Genomic DNA, 17,551 nt, shown 5'->3' on the forward strand with positions numbered 1-17,551 from the left:
GTATGTCACCCCGTATGGCTCGTATGTCACCCCGTATGTCACCTGGATTGCATGGCGTCCTACAAGATCGCCTGGATTGCATGGCGTCCTACGAGATCACTGTAGAATTCACCCCATTTCAGCAATTAATCTGGGATGTGCATTATATCGTGAATAAAAAAGTTCGAGAACATTATCTCGTGAATTTACCCGCGGTTAATACTTAAATAGTCCCATCACTTTGAAAATGATTTCTTTATCGTCCTATAAATGGGCCTACAAAGAGAAACGACAAACAAAATGTCAATAAAATTAAAGATCCAACAACAAAGGCCCAAGGCACAAGAGTAGGCTTATACCATTCACAAAAGAGTGGAAGAAGTAATCAACAATGAGTTAATTTAGTAGGAGGATCCAATTTTGTTTTATAAGCCAAGTAAATTGGATTAGAAGATGGTAAAATACACTAATAGTCCCCAAACTATAGGTACGACTTTGTTAAGTCCATTAACTATTAAAAGTTATAAAACGGTCCACAGACTATAGAGTATTGCTTTGTTGAGTCTCTCGACTATTAAAAGTTACAGAATGATCACCCAACTATTCATTATATTTCAAACTCGTCATTTTTCGTTAAAAAGTTGACGATATTCTGAGCTGAATATTAAGTTGGTGACTGTGATATGGTAAAATTTGATCATAGAATCTCAAACGACTATCATATCTCAGTCATCATGTTAACGTTCTCCTTAGAATACCGTCAGTTTTTTAACAAAAATGACGAGTTTGGAACATTATGAATAGTCATGTGACCATTTTGTAACTTTTAATAGTTGATGGACTTAATACAATAACATTTTATAGTCAGAATATCATTTTATAACTTTTGATAATAGAATTACTTAATAAAATAATATCGTATAATCAATAGACTATTTGCGTACTTTACCCATTAAAAAATTGTTTACAGAAATGAGTTTATATAATATCTTATCCATGAATAAGATATTAATAATTAAATAATGACAGAAAAAGTAACATGAATAAAAAGAAAGTTAAGTAACAAAATATTAACAGTTTATTTATAATTTGGTATTTGATTTATTGATAAGTAATGTAAACTGAATACTAACATATTTCTTTATAAGAATGATTATTCTGATTTAATTTTCTCCACTCCTAACCTTTATTTTATAATTAGAAAAGATGATAAATTTCAAACTCTAAATAAAAAGTATCAAATTCACCTAATTACTAAAATAACAAAACTATCGTAAAATTGATTGGGTTGAGAAGATCATCTTTATCTCTACAGTACCCGATTCAGATTAATCGATTCAATCCAATTTCAGTAACTATATGTAGAATAGTTCAAAACTCGAAGCTGTCTGTCAAATCTGGCCAGCTCCTTACATCTATTTCGTTCATTTTCCGTGTAGCTTGAAATTAAGAGGCAACTTCTATCTGGTGTAGGTTGTAAATGACGAGTTTCTTTGTTAGTTTTGAGAAGATAAAACAAAACTAGAATTGAAAGAGTAAACCGCAATTAGATACATGAAATTTCAATGCAAGTTCTTTATCAGGTAAAAGCCATATATCCAATAAAAAACAAAAATAAAAATATTTGCACGAACCAAATTACCTCAATATTTAAAGGTGTATTAAAAAATTCATGACTTGGTTGACCCAACATGCCGGCTCGTCAACCCAGTTAGAAAATATCGGGTATTTGTAATGAAAATACCCGATTTTTCGGACGGTATCTCGCCCGCTATTTTTTTAGGTTTTTAAGGTTCGGGTCACAACATGTTGCTTAACCGGTTACCCACTAACCTGAAACCCGATTTCTTATATATATATATATATTATTAAATTTTTTATTCATAATTATCAAATTATTTCACTATAATATTTTAAATCTCTAATTTCTTAAATTTTGCCACAACAACATTATAATGAAGACCGAGGTGGATAATTTGCGTTGCGTTACTTTGTCCTTCCCTTCCCTATAAGCTACCATTTAAATCTGAACACCGAGGTGGATAATTTGGAAAATTTGCATTGAACTCCTTTAACTTTTAAAATAATTTCAACAAGGTGCCCTAAATTCATATAAAACAAAATCTTGTAATTATTTAAATTTGCGTATAACGAGTCAAGCTCACGCCATACGTGCATTCACAAACTTTACGCGAATGTATCTTTATGAAGATTTGATTCTTCAGTGCAATTTGCCATGGAAAATCCATAACAGACCAAATCGTGTAATTATTATAATTTTCTGGGCAGAGAAAAAGGAGCGGCAGACGTGAGATTCCTTGTCGAGAAAGGCAATTGTTGATAAGGAAATAAAAATGAAAGTTCCTTGTGGAAGAAAGAAGGTCGAGTCTCTGAATAATTAAGAGAGTGCAGTGGCCACTACGCCACAAGCTTCAGGTTTTATATTCATAATCTTATGGATATGTTTTAATAATTTGATCCCAAATCCAGGATGGTTAGGGACAGTGTAATCTCACATGTGTCCTTGTTCTTGGTGCCATAAGAAAGTGGGAGTTTTCTTACTTGCAATTTGCAAGCCATTTAATTTTGGTTTAAGGGTTTAGGATATAAATTTTTTGTTATTGTAGGTAATTCGATTTATCATTTTTGTTCTTATGTTTTTTTTGTATAAATTTAACCTTCGAAGTTGTTTGGGGGCATAAACCTAGCTCTCGAAGTATGTTAATTATTTTAGCTAACAGAATTGTGAGTCTTCTGCATTTGTCGATTAAGGGATTAAATTAATATATTTACTAAACACAACAATTAGGAAAATAACTCAAAATTTTATTATTTATTTCAAACATAGTATGATTCTCTCAAAATATTTTGGATTTGAACAATTTTTTTTATGTGAAGTGCGTGTGCATTATCAATTAAAAAATTATGAAGATATATTATTTTATATTCATCTCAAATTATTTAATAATTAATTACCTTTAATCACTTTCTAAAATTAGTGAAATTAAATTTTAAAAAATAAATTTATAAAATTAAAATGGATGTAATAGATTTGTGGTAAAAATATATCATATGTCTCTGTAATTTTAAAAAAATCAATGTGACTCTCGTATTATTTTTTCTTTCAATGTGACCCCCAACTCAAAAAATAAACCAATGTTTTCTTTTGAAAAACATTTTTCGTTATATGACTATTACGATACTAATGTGGTAGTTTTCGATGCTGGCATGATAATTTACGGTACTGATGTGATAATACATCTGTTATATTTGAATTACCAATTTAATTTATTTGTCATGTTATTTATCAAGTTATCAATCACCGTAGACTATCACATGAACATAGTGAACTGTCATATCAAAACTGTAATATCAGAACTGTGATAATTAACAAAAAAATATTGATCAAAGATCGCAATAAATTTATTTTTTAAATTAAAAAATCACATTAAAAAATAATAAGACAATCACGTTAATTTTATTTTTTAAAATGCACCGGCCTCTAATATTCTTTTTCATATATTTTTTTTTACAGACTTGTTAAAGTCAAACTAAAAAGAAGCTAAGAAAGCTTCCTACAGGCTGGATCAATCGCACCAAAAAGAAGCGTTGACCATAAATTACAATAATAGCCCTATTAGACTATATCTAAAAAAGCCGACACAGGAAGCATTAAAAAAATGGTCAAAAAAACAATAGACACCAAACTTCTCCGAAACAGAGGCTGTGTTCTGCAAGAATCAAAGCCGACCGCCAATAAAAGTCGTGTTCCTCTGCCGTCACTCGATGGTAAAACATAACCCAACCCCAATCCACTTTCCAAGAAAACCCTCCTCCTCCTCCTCCTCCTTCTTCAGCCTGTATAAATAACCAACAGGCGATTCGCTTTATTCAAAACAGCCCAACCCACAACAAAAAGCTTTCTTTTACGGAATCACAAGGATATTTGTTTTTCTAATGGCTGGTGTTGGTAAAGCGGTTCCGGAATTCCAGGACCTGTTGCCGGTGATGGCGGAGAGGCTTGGCGGAGAAGGGCTGATGAGGGAGCTGTGTAACGGGTTCCAACTGTTGATGGACAAGGAGAAAGGGGTGATCACGGTGGAGAGCTTGAAGAGTAACGCGGCGGTGCTGGGGTTGCAGGATTTGAGACACGATGAGCTCGTCAGCATGGTGGAAGAAGGCGACACCGACGGCGACGGAGCCCTCAGTGAGATGGAGTTCTGCGTGTTGATGTTCAGATTAAGCCCTGAATTGATGCAAGAGTCGCAGTTATTGCTGGAGGAGTTTCTTCAAGAAGAGCTCAAATCCGCTGCCTTCTATTAGGATTTTCTCTTCTCCCTCTTTTTCTTTCTGATTTATTATCAATAATAATTCATTGCAATGTCATCTATTGATTTTAATATATCTTATTTAAATTTTCCCCTTTCGTTTTTTAATCTTTAATCGGATTTAAATTTATTGGAATTCGTAATTTTAAAATTTTAATAATTTAATTAAATCTTAACTAATAAGAACACTTAAGTCCCATTAAAATAAAGAATAAACCATTTGGAATAAAACTGTTTGATAACATTATTTTTGCAATTTAAATGATTTGTATTATTGAGTTATTCGATTATTTAAAATTATAAAATGATTGTTTGATTATAGATGTATTTTGTTGAGTCTTCCGACTATTAATAGTTTTATAATAGTCACCCAACTATTCATGAGTTATAACTTTATTATTTTTTTGTTAAAATTTTACTGTTGTTTAAGTTGAACGTTAACAAGTAATTAAGATATGATAAAATATTTTCAATAAAACACTAAACAACTTCGAAGGTTAAATTTGCTATCACGTGTTTAGTGTTTTATTGAAATATTTCTTTCCAAATTTAAAATTGTCAAAATTTTAGTATTCAACACTCACATTAAATCAATTTGATAGCAAATTATTTAATTTTTATTATTGAATATTGACTTTTGTTTTAAGCTTTTTGGTCATAATTTTTTTAAGTGTAATTTGACTCTTAATTTTGACTTTGATCTACAACTTAATTCTTAGTTTTTTTATAATTTTAAAATAAGGATTAAAAATTTTGTTTATAAAATAAAAACATTTTAAGAGTTAAGATTTACATTTCAATAAATTTAATACATTCAAATATTTAATTTAAGTATAAATTCAGGAGACAAATTACAAATAAGAGTCTAATGCCAAATTAAAGATAAAAGCTAAAGTCAGGGACTAAAAGATACATTAACCCAAAAGATTCGACAAATTGGTATCCCGTTACATAGAGGTGGCAAACGAGTCATTCGGATCGGATTTTGGGTCGGGCCATTTTCGGGTGGGTAATTTCCGATCTAAGATTAAATTCGATTTAATTTTGTTCAGATCGGATTGGATCTAGTTCAGGTGAACGATGAATCGGATTGGGTTGGGTGATTATTGGATCGACTATTTTCCGGTTTGGATCAATATCAGATCAATTGATTTTTCGATCGAGTCAATATCGGGTCGGGTCAATACCAGGTCGGTTGATTTTTGGGTCAGGTTAATCTAAATCAGTTAGATTTTGGGTCGGATCAATATCAAATCGGTTGATTTTTGATTTAGGTTAACTTTTAAATCAGGTCAATTCGGGTTGAATTGGTTACGAGTCTAATCAAAATCAAGTATATATAGAATAATTGATATATACTTGTAAAAGCATGTCTTCTTATCTGTTAATTTTATCATTTAAGTTTAATTTCAATTATCAATTATTCAATATTTTGAATTAAATCATCATTTAGAGACGATAAATCGATAATTTGACACAAATATGATACTATAATACGTGTTAGAATTTGTTATCAAAATTTTATATTGATCTCGTACGAAAAAGTTTATAATGAGAATTATTTGATAAAGAAATAATTTTTATTAAATTTTTTATTTCCAATTATAAATTTAATATTTTTTATTAACTTTTAAAAAATAATACATAACTTTATTTGTTAAGTTTTATTCGTAACATAAGTAATTTTTATATTATTTTTATTATAAACATAATATTATTTCCTTTGTTTTAGTTATTTTCTATTATTTTTATTATAAATCTAATATTTTTATAACAAGTAAGATAAGTAAAATTTATTTATTATTGTTTTCAATCTTACAATTAGATTCTTAATTTTATATTTCTCTTAAACTTTCTATTATTTTATTATAAATCTAACATTTTTAATAAATTATCAATTTTATTTAAATTAATTTATTATTGAAAATACCTTTTAACGTTTAATAATTTTTATTAATTTCAATTTGTTCAGGTTACTTTCGGGTCCGGTTGTTTTCGGACCGAGTTTCTTTCAGTTAGGTTTAATTTCGGTTCGGGTTAATTTCGATTCTGATTGATTTCGGTTTTGGTAAATTTTGGATCGAGTTTGACTCGGATGAGTATAGGCAGACTATCAAATCAAATTTAATTATCATTTTCGGGTTAATATTGAATATTAGATCAAGTAAATCAATTAGGAGGTTTGGGTCAAATTTACCAGGTCTATCATTACATTGCCTTCGCTAGTGTGGACATACCATGTTCTGTACAACTTCAACTTTATTTAAATATTTGAGCTTGGTCTGTCGAGTTTGAGGCAGTCTTCATTAAAAGTAGGATAAATTATGTGTTTATTACCTAAGTTATTAGTTTTGGTCAATTTGAGTATTTAAATTTTTACTTTTATTTTTAATTTTTTAGTTTTTGTTTAATTTTAGTACTACACTGTTAAAGATTTAACGGATAAACTCGTCGATCGATGCGTCTAAATTCGTCGGTCATTGCATCCATCGACCGATGAAGCTTAAACTTTCTAATTCACTCCTTTTAGACCCCTAAATTTATTTCTTCGGAAAATACCTTCATCTCCCCAAATGAATGATGGATTTTTCGATTTCTTCATCTTTTGATCTCCATCGCCAATCGTTCGATGGACCTGAAACTGGACTATGTTGATCGACTCCTCATTCTCTCATGGTCCACCGTTCGAATTGGTCGTCCATCTATCGAAACTATACCCCGTCAATCTATCTGTCAAGTTTTTAACGACAGGGTATTAAAATGAAACAAAAACGAAATATTATATATGGTTTTAAAAAAAATTAAGTGCTAACACGGATCAAAACTGATAATTTAAGTACTAAACACGTAGTTACCCTTAAAAATATAAGAACTAGTTGAACTGATCAGCTAGGTCACCTTTTATTTTGATATATTAATTTCAGCGGCTCTCTCTATTGTAGAATATATGCTGTAAATCAAGTCACCTACTTGAGGCAGTCCACGATATATATATATATATATATTATAAAAGATTGGGAGAGATCATCTAGAATCGAATTCGGGATTATTTACTATATTCGATATGTTCATGTTTTACTATAGAATAAAATGGCATTTAGTTTCGACATAAATAAGATTAATAAATAGGGACAGAGCATAATTTTATGCATACACGAGATTTGGCACGACCATCTTTCTCATACGGAGTTGTTGAAAGTTGTCAAAACGTCAGGCAAGAACATGCATGCATGCACTACTTGTACTCATGCAGCTCGGACTGACCATCGAAACTCGGATCCCACCACTGTTGAATCCCATGAGCTCGTTTGAAATCCGGGGACTTGCTCGAGTTTATAGTGAGATTGGCGGACAGAAGCAGATGCAGAGGTTCCGAATCCCTTTTCAGTAAGGAATTCAGTGTTGCAATCCTCTCGATTTTTCCGGCACGGAACTCCTCCATCTTCTTCCTGTGTTCGAAATAGCCGATATAGCCGGAGCATATGGGATCTGCAGGGTTCACAAACAGGTATGGTACCCATTTAGAGAGTAACATAAATGGACCATCTGGTGGAAGACTCCTATAGTGACCCTTTGCAGTTGCGAGTCCGGCTTTAAGTAAGCTGGTCGTAATGCGAATCCCGTCCTTCAGCTTTCCGTCCTTGATTATTTCGATCGAGGCAGGGAACGGTGGATTGAAGAGGTAAGCTTCAACACTGTAACCCATCTTAGTCACATTCTTCCCAACAAGCAATGAAATAGCTGATCCAAGCGAATGGCCAGCTAACCAAATACGTGAAGTACCCGCAGCAGCATCGATTATACTCCACACAGCCTGCATTGCGAGCTGATAACGAGAGGTTTCATGAAGCCGATTTCGAACACACCGGATATCCAACCTGAGATCACGAGACATAGTGTCGGGCTTATTTATGGTGCCCCGAAACGCAACAACATAATCAGGAGCATTTTGGACCGAATGGTTGCAATCGGAAGTAAAAGGCATGAGTTCATAAACGGCACCGAAAATGGAGTTATCAGCATCATCAACAAGAGGACGGATCAACCGGAAATTGAAGGAGTCCCACCAAGGCGGCGCATGAGCTTGGGAACCTCGGCGATTCAGCTGGCGATCATACTCTAGAATGTACACTCCCCGGACCAAGCTAGCAGCAACTGATCTTCGGTGATTAAAGTTATTCCTACCAAAAGTAACACAAAAGAACATCTCATATATCACTATCAAATGCCCCCAATTCGACAAGGAATCTATCCAATAAAACCTTATCCCAATCGTGTAATGTTCATTCATAGCTACAAGAAGTGATTACCAGTCAACAGTAGTGAGATGTGTAGGCCCCGAGAGGCAAAAAATGTGCCTTTCAGATAACGGTTTCCCTTCCTCTTTCACTTTGTTCTCTTCCATAAATCCTCAAACAAGGGTAATGAATTGCTCTGCATCGAAGTAAAAGAATATTCCCATGGTTAATTCAGTAACCCAGATTCTTTTCTTTTCCCAAAAATAAAGGAAACCCCAAGCTTGAATCTGGTAAGTTTATGAAAAACCCAATCTTTATTTCCCTTTTCTGGGAAAAATCAAATGGAATCCAAGAAAGAACAAGAAGAAAGAGAAGACCCACAATTGGAAAATGGGAATCGTCGAACTTCCGAGACCGATGATTCGAATTCAATTGCATTAAAACACTAAAGTAAACAGAGAGAGAAGGAGGAGTTCGAGAAATTGAAGGGAAATCAATTTACCTCGATGAAAATCAGTGAAGAAATCCAAATTCACCCATTTCTCCTAAGAAATAGAGAGAGTTGGCGTGCCGTTCTTCGATGTTTTCAACATACAAATTGTCAAACTTCCCTTTATATGGCAGAATGTATCCAAGAGCTGAAATAGTCACGGCCTCTAATTAAATTATACTCCAAGAGGAAGTTGCACCGAAAATAACAATTAAAATAAATTATAAAATATTTTGATCTAATTTTGAAAAATAAAATAAAGGACTGTTCAATTTTATAAAATCAAAGTTATTTTTTTATTTATTTAGAAAATAAAAGATGTTGAAGTGAACGTCCTTTGTTATATAAAATTAGAAAATGAAACAAAAAGAAGTTAAAATTTGTAAAACTATGGAATGAAGCGAAAAGAAGTTAAATTTTGAAAAAAATATAAAATAAATTATTTTTAGTATTTTTTTAAAAAACTATCTTAATATTTTAAAAACAAAAATGATAAAATTTAAGTTTTTAGCCCATTTTACACCGTTCAAACCTGTTAACTTTTTTAAAAAAATTTAAGGGTAAACTACAGAATATACTACTAAACTTTAAGCGCTAACTTATCTAGATAATCAAAATTTAAAATTTTGACAATTTAAGTACTAAAGTTTACCTTTAAGTGTAATTATATCATTTCGTTGTTAATGATCTAACGGGACGATGACATGGCAGTCGTGTGTCGTGACACTTCTAACGTGGCTACCTCACCAAAACGAGTTATTTTGGCATGATTGTGTTTGGTGTTTAAAAAAAAACTCAAAATGACGTAGTTTTATTAGTGAAAATTTGGTAAAATTCACCAAAAAAATCTTAAATTCCATAAAATCTCAAAGAAAACTCAAATTCTTGAAAAACCTAAAAAGACCATAAACTCTAAATTGTAATCCCTAAATTCACCCACCATCATTGTCGATAGCATGCTATTGTCGTCGGACAGAAGCCTCCTCCTCTTACTGTAGACGTTATTCTCCATTTTTTCATTGATCAATCGTCGTTCATGGTTCGATTAGAATATTTTACATTCGACGTTTAACGATCAATTAGCACATCGTTCACCAATTTCCAGTGACAACAGAGTGGGGTAACTAGTTGTAAGGGTCCGACAACTAATGGTGGGCAGTGGGCGTTTATTTATTGACGATAATTGGTGAAATTAAGGATTCAATACTTAGGGATTTGGGTTTTGGGGAAATTTAAGAATTTTAGGGGTTTTGAAAATTTATTTATTTATTTATTATAAATCATATATATTATAAAATAATATTAAATAAATGATGTTAATTCAAAATGTTATTTAATATATATATATATATTAGTTTTGTTAAAATTATAATAAGTTTTTAAGTTAGTTTAGGGTTGGTTGCTTTTTATTATGTCCAATAGATCTCTAGTTCAAATATCATGGAAACATTTTGTCCATTAATAAAATAATGTCGTTTTGGCCTTATGAGCATCAAAATAGTCGTGTCAAAATTATGTCATTTTTACAGAGGTAATCATGTCAGCAATATCACGATGCACACTTTTCGTGTCATCGTCCTGTTAAATCGTTAACGGCAGAATGATATAATTGTACTTAAAAGTTAACGTTAATGCTAAAATTGACAAAATTAAAAGTTTGATGGTATAAACGAGTTAGCGCTTAAAGTTTAGCGGTATCTAGGATAGTTTACCATAAATTTCAATGATATTTTATTTTGAAAATAATCGAAATCAACACTGCTCAACTAGATCAAGCTACAAATTGAGGGACATAATACATTAAAAAAACGTTTTTTGTATTTTTTTTATAAATACAAGGTGAATAAAAGATAATATATATTTAAAAAAATTTAATCATTTGAAAACAAATTAATGTGCATATTCCTATATACAAGATGTTTGAACCCAAAACTTCAAGTGATAATAACAAATCTCTTAATTATGAATGTCGAGATAATACCAAAAAATCATAATTAATATTTTATCATATCGTTGTCATCGTTATCAAATATTATATTTTAAAATATTAGTAATAACTGGTAAAATTAAAATTAAATAAGATGTAAGAAATAAAGAGATTTACTACATTTTTATATAAATTTAAAATAGTTAAATCAAAATGAAACCAAAACGTAATATTAGATATGGTTTTGAGAAAGAAACAATAATTGAATGACCAAAATACAATAAAAGTAATAATTGAAATACTAAACATGTAGTTTATCCTTTTTCTTTATAAGAGTATCATAATGATATAATCGTCATTTTCTCTCTTAATGTAAAACGACCAGATTCGAATGAATATAACTTAAAAGGATAAGTTGATATGTTCAAAGCTCTAGACCTCATCATCGAAGAATCGATGAGGTCCTATTCGTTTCTCCTTGATTCATTCTCGACTCCCATTATGAGCATGAATCCACACATAAATTTACGAGGTGCGAAATTAATGAGATATAAAATAAGATAATTAATAAAAATTATATATAAAAAATTTTAAAATTTTCAAAGAATACGATCGCACTCCCTTGATCCATTCCTGACCGGAAGCTTACATTGAACCCAAGTTGTTTTTAGTCGCTAATTAAATTAATAAACATGGTTTTAGCCACACAATCAATCAACTTTATACAATGTTCCAACAAAACATTAATCAATCAATCAACCCCTTCACTCAAATCGCTGGGATTATTCATGGTGTAATGTACCCTCAATAATTCAATTAAAAAAATACTTATATCTCTGAAGATCTCTTCGTATTTAAAAATATTTTTCGAAGGTGAACACACATATTAATTATTAAAATATTTTATGAGTTGGATATAAATAAAATTTCATGATAGACTCTCATAGTAAAATGAACGACTAATATAAAATAATTCAGATTCCAAGATGAACATGTAGCCACCCTAAGTATGCTTTGCATCCGCCACTGTCAATGATTCCTCAAATTAGATACATATTTCAATAGTATTTAAAATATTTTTATTAATATTATGTTTATAATATCTCTAATATTATATTTTAAAGATGATATCTAACAATCTAGCTCATGAGATAAATTTAATCGAGAACATTTGATTAAGATAATGTAAATTTAATTCGAGTTCGAACTTTATTCTTATATGAGAGTTTAAGTTGCGAGCTCATGACAATGGAACTATCATAAATTATTTAAACTCACTCAAATTATGATACTTTGATTATCTAAAAAAAAATGGTTGTCCCTTGTTCCCATATGTAATGGGGTAAGGGGGAGGTAAGATAATAGGCTGCCCCCAACCTTCCGTAAGAGACCTCCGAATTATGAAATACCCTCCATGAGACTCGATCCCACGACCTCAAGGTTAAGAACCTTGTGCCCTACCAACTAAACTGGATGGTCATTTCATCTTACTTTGATTATCTAGAAGTTGAAAAAAAACAAAACTATTATTGATGCTTGCTATAAAATTTGATCATCATATGAGAGTGAGTTTCTAACCCTAAACAAATTTCTTAAAATATATTAAACATTTATTTTTAATAATTAAAAAATTAATTTAAAGTCCAATTATATATTACGATAATAATAAAATACAAGATATATTTTCTTATAACAATAATATTAGAAAAAGAGTTCTATGAATTTTTATACAAATAGGTTTAATTAAATATTAAAAACCTAACTTGTTAAAAAATAGTAGATATTTAAGATAATTTATTAAAATTTGTTTTTAGATAATGTTGTACATCAACCAAATGATATAATTTTATATTTTTATCGAATAAATAAAATAAAATAAATAAAATATTACAATATCTGTTATAACATGTCAAGTAGTATTATATTTTAAAATTTATTAATTTTTTTAAAGGTTTTATAATAAATTTATAGCACATTTCGATAACTGATTTAGAGTTCTTGAATTTAATTTCAGGAAAAGGGTGAAGAAGGGATAGAGAGGGAAAGACTGCTTAGGGTAATCAGATTTTTACAACAATTAATTTTTTAATTAATTTTTAAATATTAAAAAATATGTCAGGTAACATTTTTAATAGATTAACGGTTAAACTTAACTGTCCGTCATGGCTTAACCCATTTTGAATAATAGAATGCAACATTACAACACCAAACTGTAACAAAATAAATATGTCAACCTAGACGTCTAACATTTACAACATTACATTTTTAGGTATCCCGATCATTCTGTTAAGTGACACATGTCACGCTCAAATAGAAAAAAAAGTATAATGTTAGAAACATTATACACTTAAATCGATCGAAACATGTGCCTATCTAAACATAATCTTACTTAAACATTTGACATTGATCTTAGAAAAAAACTAAGAAATTAATGCAACACCAGCAAAACTAACAGAAGGACAATGTAGTGCTGTTATTTAACTCCAATCTCGTGGAAATGAAAGAGAAGAAGCTGATGACAACACATAACTGTACGAGTTTTTCAGACCCTAAACCACATTTAATTAGTAAAAGGTTTAGGGTATAGTTAAACTCAATCAAAACCAAACGATGGAAACAATTATAGGCAAAGATATCATAAACAATACATGAAAACCTCAGCTAAATCCAATAGTTTCGTAGAATTGCAGCTTCAACCAAGTAGGTTCATTCTTAGCTCCACTGCACCTCATCCAAAACTGGATTATATCATCATCGGCTCATCCAGTAATTTCATGTCAATTAAATTAAATTATGTAAAATAGAAAGGCTGAGAGGTTAATCAGCTTCTCAATCAAGAATTCTCTGAAGCAGAACTGACATATTAAGCTGTGTTGTAAATCTTAATAGCCCAAACGTTATTTAGAAAGTACCACTAATAGAAAATGATAAACATAAAACAAAGTACTTAAAACATATCAGCCATACAAATTATCATATCATGTATAAAATATTCTAGCATATTAACATGAATGTCAATGTGGAATACCAAGTATCTATCTATTATCCATCTATCAAATCACCTCTAATAATCGGGGCAAACCTTAAGCCTCAAATCATAAAATCAACTCCTCTATGATGTAGAACTATTGTATAACCGAACAACCTCTCAATGGTTAAAGACTGGTTGTTATTCATAGACTAATAAAAAGAATTATAAGCATACAAAAGAATGACCAAATCTTCAATATAAACAACCATTATATAGCACGAACATAAAGGGCACGAATAACATAATGATTTCACATTTGAAAGAAGCAGTAATGAAACTAGTGTTGTAAATTCAATCAAGCCCCAGGACTAACCATTCGTCATCTTCTAAAACAATCTACCAAGACTACCATCCCCATGAACATGAATTAAGATAAAGAATAAATCAATCTACAGAGTCAGCTGAATTGTGGAAAAATGAATTCATATTAGTGTATGGAGAATTAATCAGGGAAGCAACAATCTATCTACACAATTTACAACAATCTTAGAAAAACGTAAGAAATCCATGCAACACCTGCAAAAATTATCAAAAGAGGAACAATTTAGTGCTGTTATTTAACTCCAATCTCCTGAATATGCAAGAGAAAAAGCTGACGACAACACATAAACTGTACGAGTTTTTCAGACCCTAAACCACATTTAATTAGTAAAAGGTTTACTTTATAGTTAAACTCAATGGAAATGAAAAAATAAAAACAAATCCGGGTGAAAAAAAATCTTGAACAATACTCGAAAACCTCAGCTAAATCCATTAATATCGTAGTATTGCAGCTTCAACCAAGTAGGTTCATTCTTGGCTACACTACACCTCATCCGAAACGGGATTATATCATCATTGGCCCATCCAGTAAAAACAATTAAAACAAATGATGTAAAACAGAAAAGCTCGGAAGTTAAATCAGCTTCTCAATCAAGAATTCTCTGAAGCAGAACCGGCATATTAAGCTGTGTTGTAAATCATCATAGCCCAAAACATTATTAAAATTAAAAAATTGAATCAATCTATTTTGTGTAATTAAAAAATTGTTTTGGATTGGCTCATATCAAGAAATTCAACCATTTTTATCTTCGATATGCTTCATGGATTGCTCTCAGAAGCGCGGATAAAACAAACTTAATCATCGCCAACACCAATTTGAAAAATCAAATCGAAAGAAAAAAAAAGATTTAGCGGGTGATTTTAGAGAATATACCATTATAGGAAACGTCCCCACGTGTAACACCGCCGGATCAAATATACGCCTCGATGACTGGCCTAGTTTCCGGTGGATTCGTCGAGAACAAGCTAAAGGTGTAGTGAGGCAAGAATAAAGTTGGAGATTTAGCCGCCGATTTGACACAGAAGAGCCGGTCGATAAGCGAAAGCTATTCCGCAACACGTGAAACGGCATGAATCTAGCACCAACATTGGGGCTTTGATCTTCACTGATAGAGATTCAGATAAGCCCGGGAGAGTTCGTGCAGATGAAAAATCAAACAGTATCACAAACTATAACATAAATGCTTACAACTTCTAATCTAACGAATACGAAACAATTGAGTGGAGAACAACAAGACGATGAAGCAAAGTACGTGGCTTTGGGAGCTGCTTGTTGAAAGTTGATAGTGTTAAGTGAAGAGGTGAGCTCGAATCATTTATATAGAGAAAAATTTCTTTAGAAACCCTAGATACGTGATTAAAAGTTAAAGACCCTAAACCATTAGTTCGTTTGTGATCTGGGCCTTAAACTTTAGGCCCATAACCTTTATATTTGGGCTCTTCAGCCCAGATAAAGTATAAGTGATAATTCATACATGATTTATACGCAATGCGATTCGTATAAGGAATTTATTTATTTTTTAAAAAAATTGACAATAATTTTATCCGTTTATTAGTTTTTACATTGAGAATTAAAAGTTTAATATTCTAATTTTGCTAATATTTTATGTAATGAAATTAGGGTTGTTCATGGACGGTTAATATTACCGCTTAACTTAAACGGTCGGTTAACCATTATAATGGTTATGAATTTTTTTAACCGTAACCTAACCATTAAAAAACGGTTAATTGTTATTAACCGTTCGATTACAGATTAATTGTAGGTTAACCTATTAAAATTATTTATGTACAAATTTCATTAAATATATATAAATTAGAAATAATAAAAAATTATATTAAATTATTTGTGTAAAGATATAATAAATTAGAAATATATTCGTAAATTTAATTTACTAACGGTTAAACATCATTTGTAACAGTTTAATTAATCGAAATTGTTTAGTATTTACGGTTCGATTAATTAACATATTAAATGTGATGGTTATATCAATTAACGATTACAATTTTTTTAACCCTAAATGAAGTGACTTAAGTTCTATCATATTTTATATGATATGCTTTATTTTTTAAACATGTATGAATTAATAAGTATTTTTAATCAGGTTAATTTGAGCCTAACATTTAACATCAAAACTAAATAATTAGATAAATACTGAAACAATGGATTACTTTAAGTATTTAGTGAAACATTTTAACATTTAAGGATTAATTAAGAATTTAAGGCATAGTTTAAGAGTATTTAATGAAATAAACCCATAATTGATCCGGTGACATTTGAAGAGCCAAGTTATTAATATTTTAAACATGATGCATTTATATTGATATTTAACACTAAATTTTATGGACGAATTATGTTATTTCAGTGATTAAAGGATTGTTAGTATTTTTTAAGGTATCGAGTTCAACTATCGTGAATGCTAAAATTATAAACATTTATCATTAAATGATTTAAATTTTTTAAACATATATCACCTTGTATTTACTATAAAATCATTAAAAACACTTAAATATATTATTAGACTAATAAAAATATTTTATTAATATGATATTAATACCTTTTTATTAGTTTGATTCGAACCCAGTTTGCTCAATTCGTAATCGTCAAGATTTAAACTCTTAACTTTGCTTAAGAGATATAGTACCTCATCCGACTAGACCAACTGATTGTTTATAGATTTTTAATTATTTGACGATATACGTTTTTATACTTTTATAGGCATCGTAACTAAATCTAAGATCTTAAAATGGCTGTCCCTTTTTCCCATATATATGGGATAGGGGGAGGTAAGATAGTAGGCTACCCCCAACACTAAATTGAGAGCAGCTTCCGTAAGAGACCTCCGAATTATGAAATACCCTCCGTGGGACTCGATCCCACGATCTCAAGGTTAAGAACCTTGTACTCTACCAACTGAGCTGGATGATTACAAAAATCTCTTAACCTAAGTTGTTTGATTATTAAAATATATTAAAGATGATTAAAATATAAGAATAAGTCTTTTGATCACTTAATATTTAATAATGAAAATGATAATTTGAGTATGACTAAGGACACTCTGTGTACTTTACCCGTTTTAAAAGGGTTATTTAGCCAAATGGCACAGATTCCAGATCGCCGGCACCAGCCCAAAACATCACTCTGTTCCAGTCTTGTCTGTTAGTTTGAGTTAAAATTTGTTGATTTTTTCAAAAACTCCGAAGGTGATGGTTAAAGGAGATAATATAAGAATCCGATAG

At 30.6% G+C, this 17,551-nt stretch overlaps 2 protein-coding genes and 6 non-coding genes across 8 annotated transcripts; 1 reads left to right on the forward strand and 7 right to left on the reverse strand.

Annotated features, from left to right (window-relative positions):
• Positions 1-3,716: 3,716 nt before the first annotated feature.
• LOC120186793 (calcium-binding protein KRP1-like) lies at positions 3,717-4,361 on the forward strand. The gene has a single exon (XM_039190642.1). The coding sequence runs from the start codon at positions 3,937-3,939 to the stop codon at positions 4,300-4,302; it is 366 nt and encodes a 121-aa protein (XP_039046573.1). The 5' UTR covers positions 3,717-3,936; the 3' UTR covers positions 4,303-4,361.
• Positions 4,362-7,413: 3,052 nt separating this feature from the next.
• Positions 7,414-9,140, reverse strand: LOC120186792 (GDSL esterase/lipase At4g10955-like). The gene is made up of 3 exons (XM_039190641.1): positions 9,048-9,140; positions 8,618-8,741; positions 7,414-8,488 (listed from the first exon to the last, which is right to left on the reverse strand). The coding sequence occupies exons 2-3, from the start codon at positions 8,710-8,712 to the stop codon at positions 7,543-7,545; spliced, it is 1,041 nt and encodes a 346-aa protein (XP_039046572.1). The 5' UTR covers positions 8,713-8,741; positions 9,048-9,140; the 3' UTR covers positions 7,414-7,542.
• Positions 9,141-13,422: 4,282 nt separating this feature from the next.
• Positions 13,423-13,529, reverse strand: LOC120186803. Its single transcript, XR_005522239.1, has one exon. It is a non-coding gene; the product is annotated as a small nucleolar RNA snoR97 (small nucleolar RNA).
• A 236-nt stretch (positions 13,530-13,765) lies between these two features.
• LOC120186802 lies at positions 13,766-13,858 on the reverse strand. Its single transcript, XR_005522238.1, has one exon. It is a non-coding gene; the product is annotated as a small nucleolar RNA Z223 (small nucleolar RNA).
• Positions 13,859-14,533: 675 nt separating this feature from the next.
• Positions 14,534-14,641, reverse strand: LOC120186804. Its single transcript, XR_005522240.1, has one exon. It is a non-coding gene; the product is annotated as a small nucleolar RNA snoR97 (small nucleolar RNA).
• A 233-nt stretch (positions 14,642-14,874) lies between these two features.
• LOC120186800 lies at positions 14,875-14,967 on the reverse strand. The gene has a single exon (XR_005522236.1). It is a non-coding gene; the product is annotated as a small nucleolar RNA Z223 (small nucleolar RNA).
• A 62-nt stretch (positions 14,968-15,029) lies between these two features.
• Positions 15,030-15,122, reverse strand: LOC120186805. The gene has a single exon (XR_005522241.1). It is a non-coding gene; the product is annotated as a small nucleolar RNA U36a (small nucleolar RNA).
• Positions 15,123-15,312: 190 nt separating this feature from the next.
• LOC120186801 lies at positions 15,313-15,459 on the reverse strand. Its single transcript, XR_005522237.1, has one exon. It is a non-coding gene; the product is annotated as a small nucleolar RNA snoR134 (small nucleolar RNA).
• Between the last annotated feature and the right edge of the window lie 2,092 nt (positions 15,460-17,551).

Source organism: Hibiscus syriacus, unplaced genomic scaffold, assembly GCF_006381635.1.
Source record: "Hibiscus syriacus cultivar Baekdansim isolate YM2019G1 unplaced genomic scaffold, ASM638163v2 tig00113719_pilon, whole genome shotgun sequence".
Lineage (NCBI taxonomy): Eukaryota > Viridiplantae > Streptophyta > Magnoliopsida > Malvales > Malvaceae > Hibiscus > Hibiscus syriacus.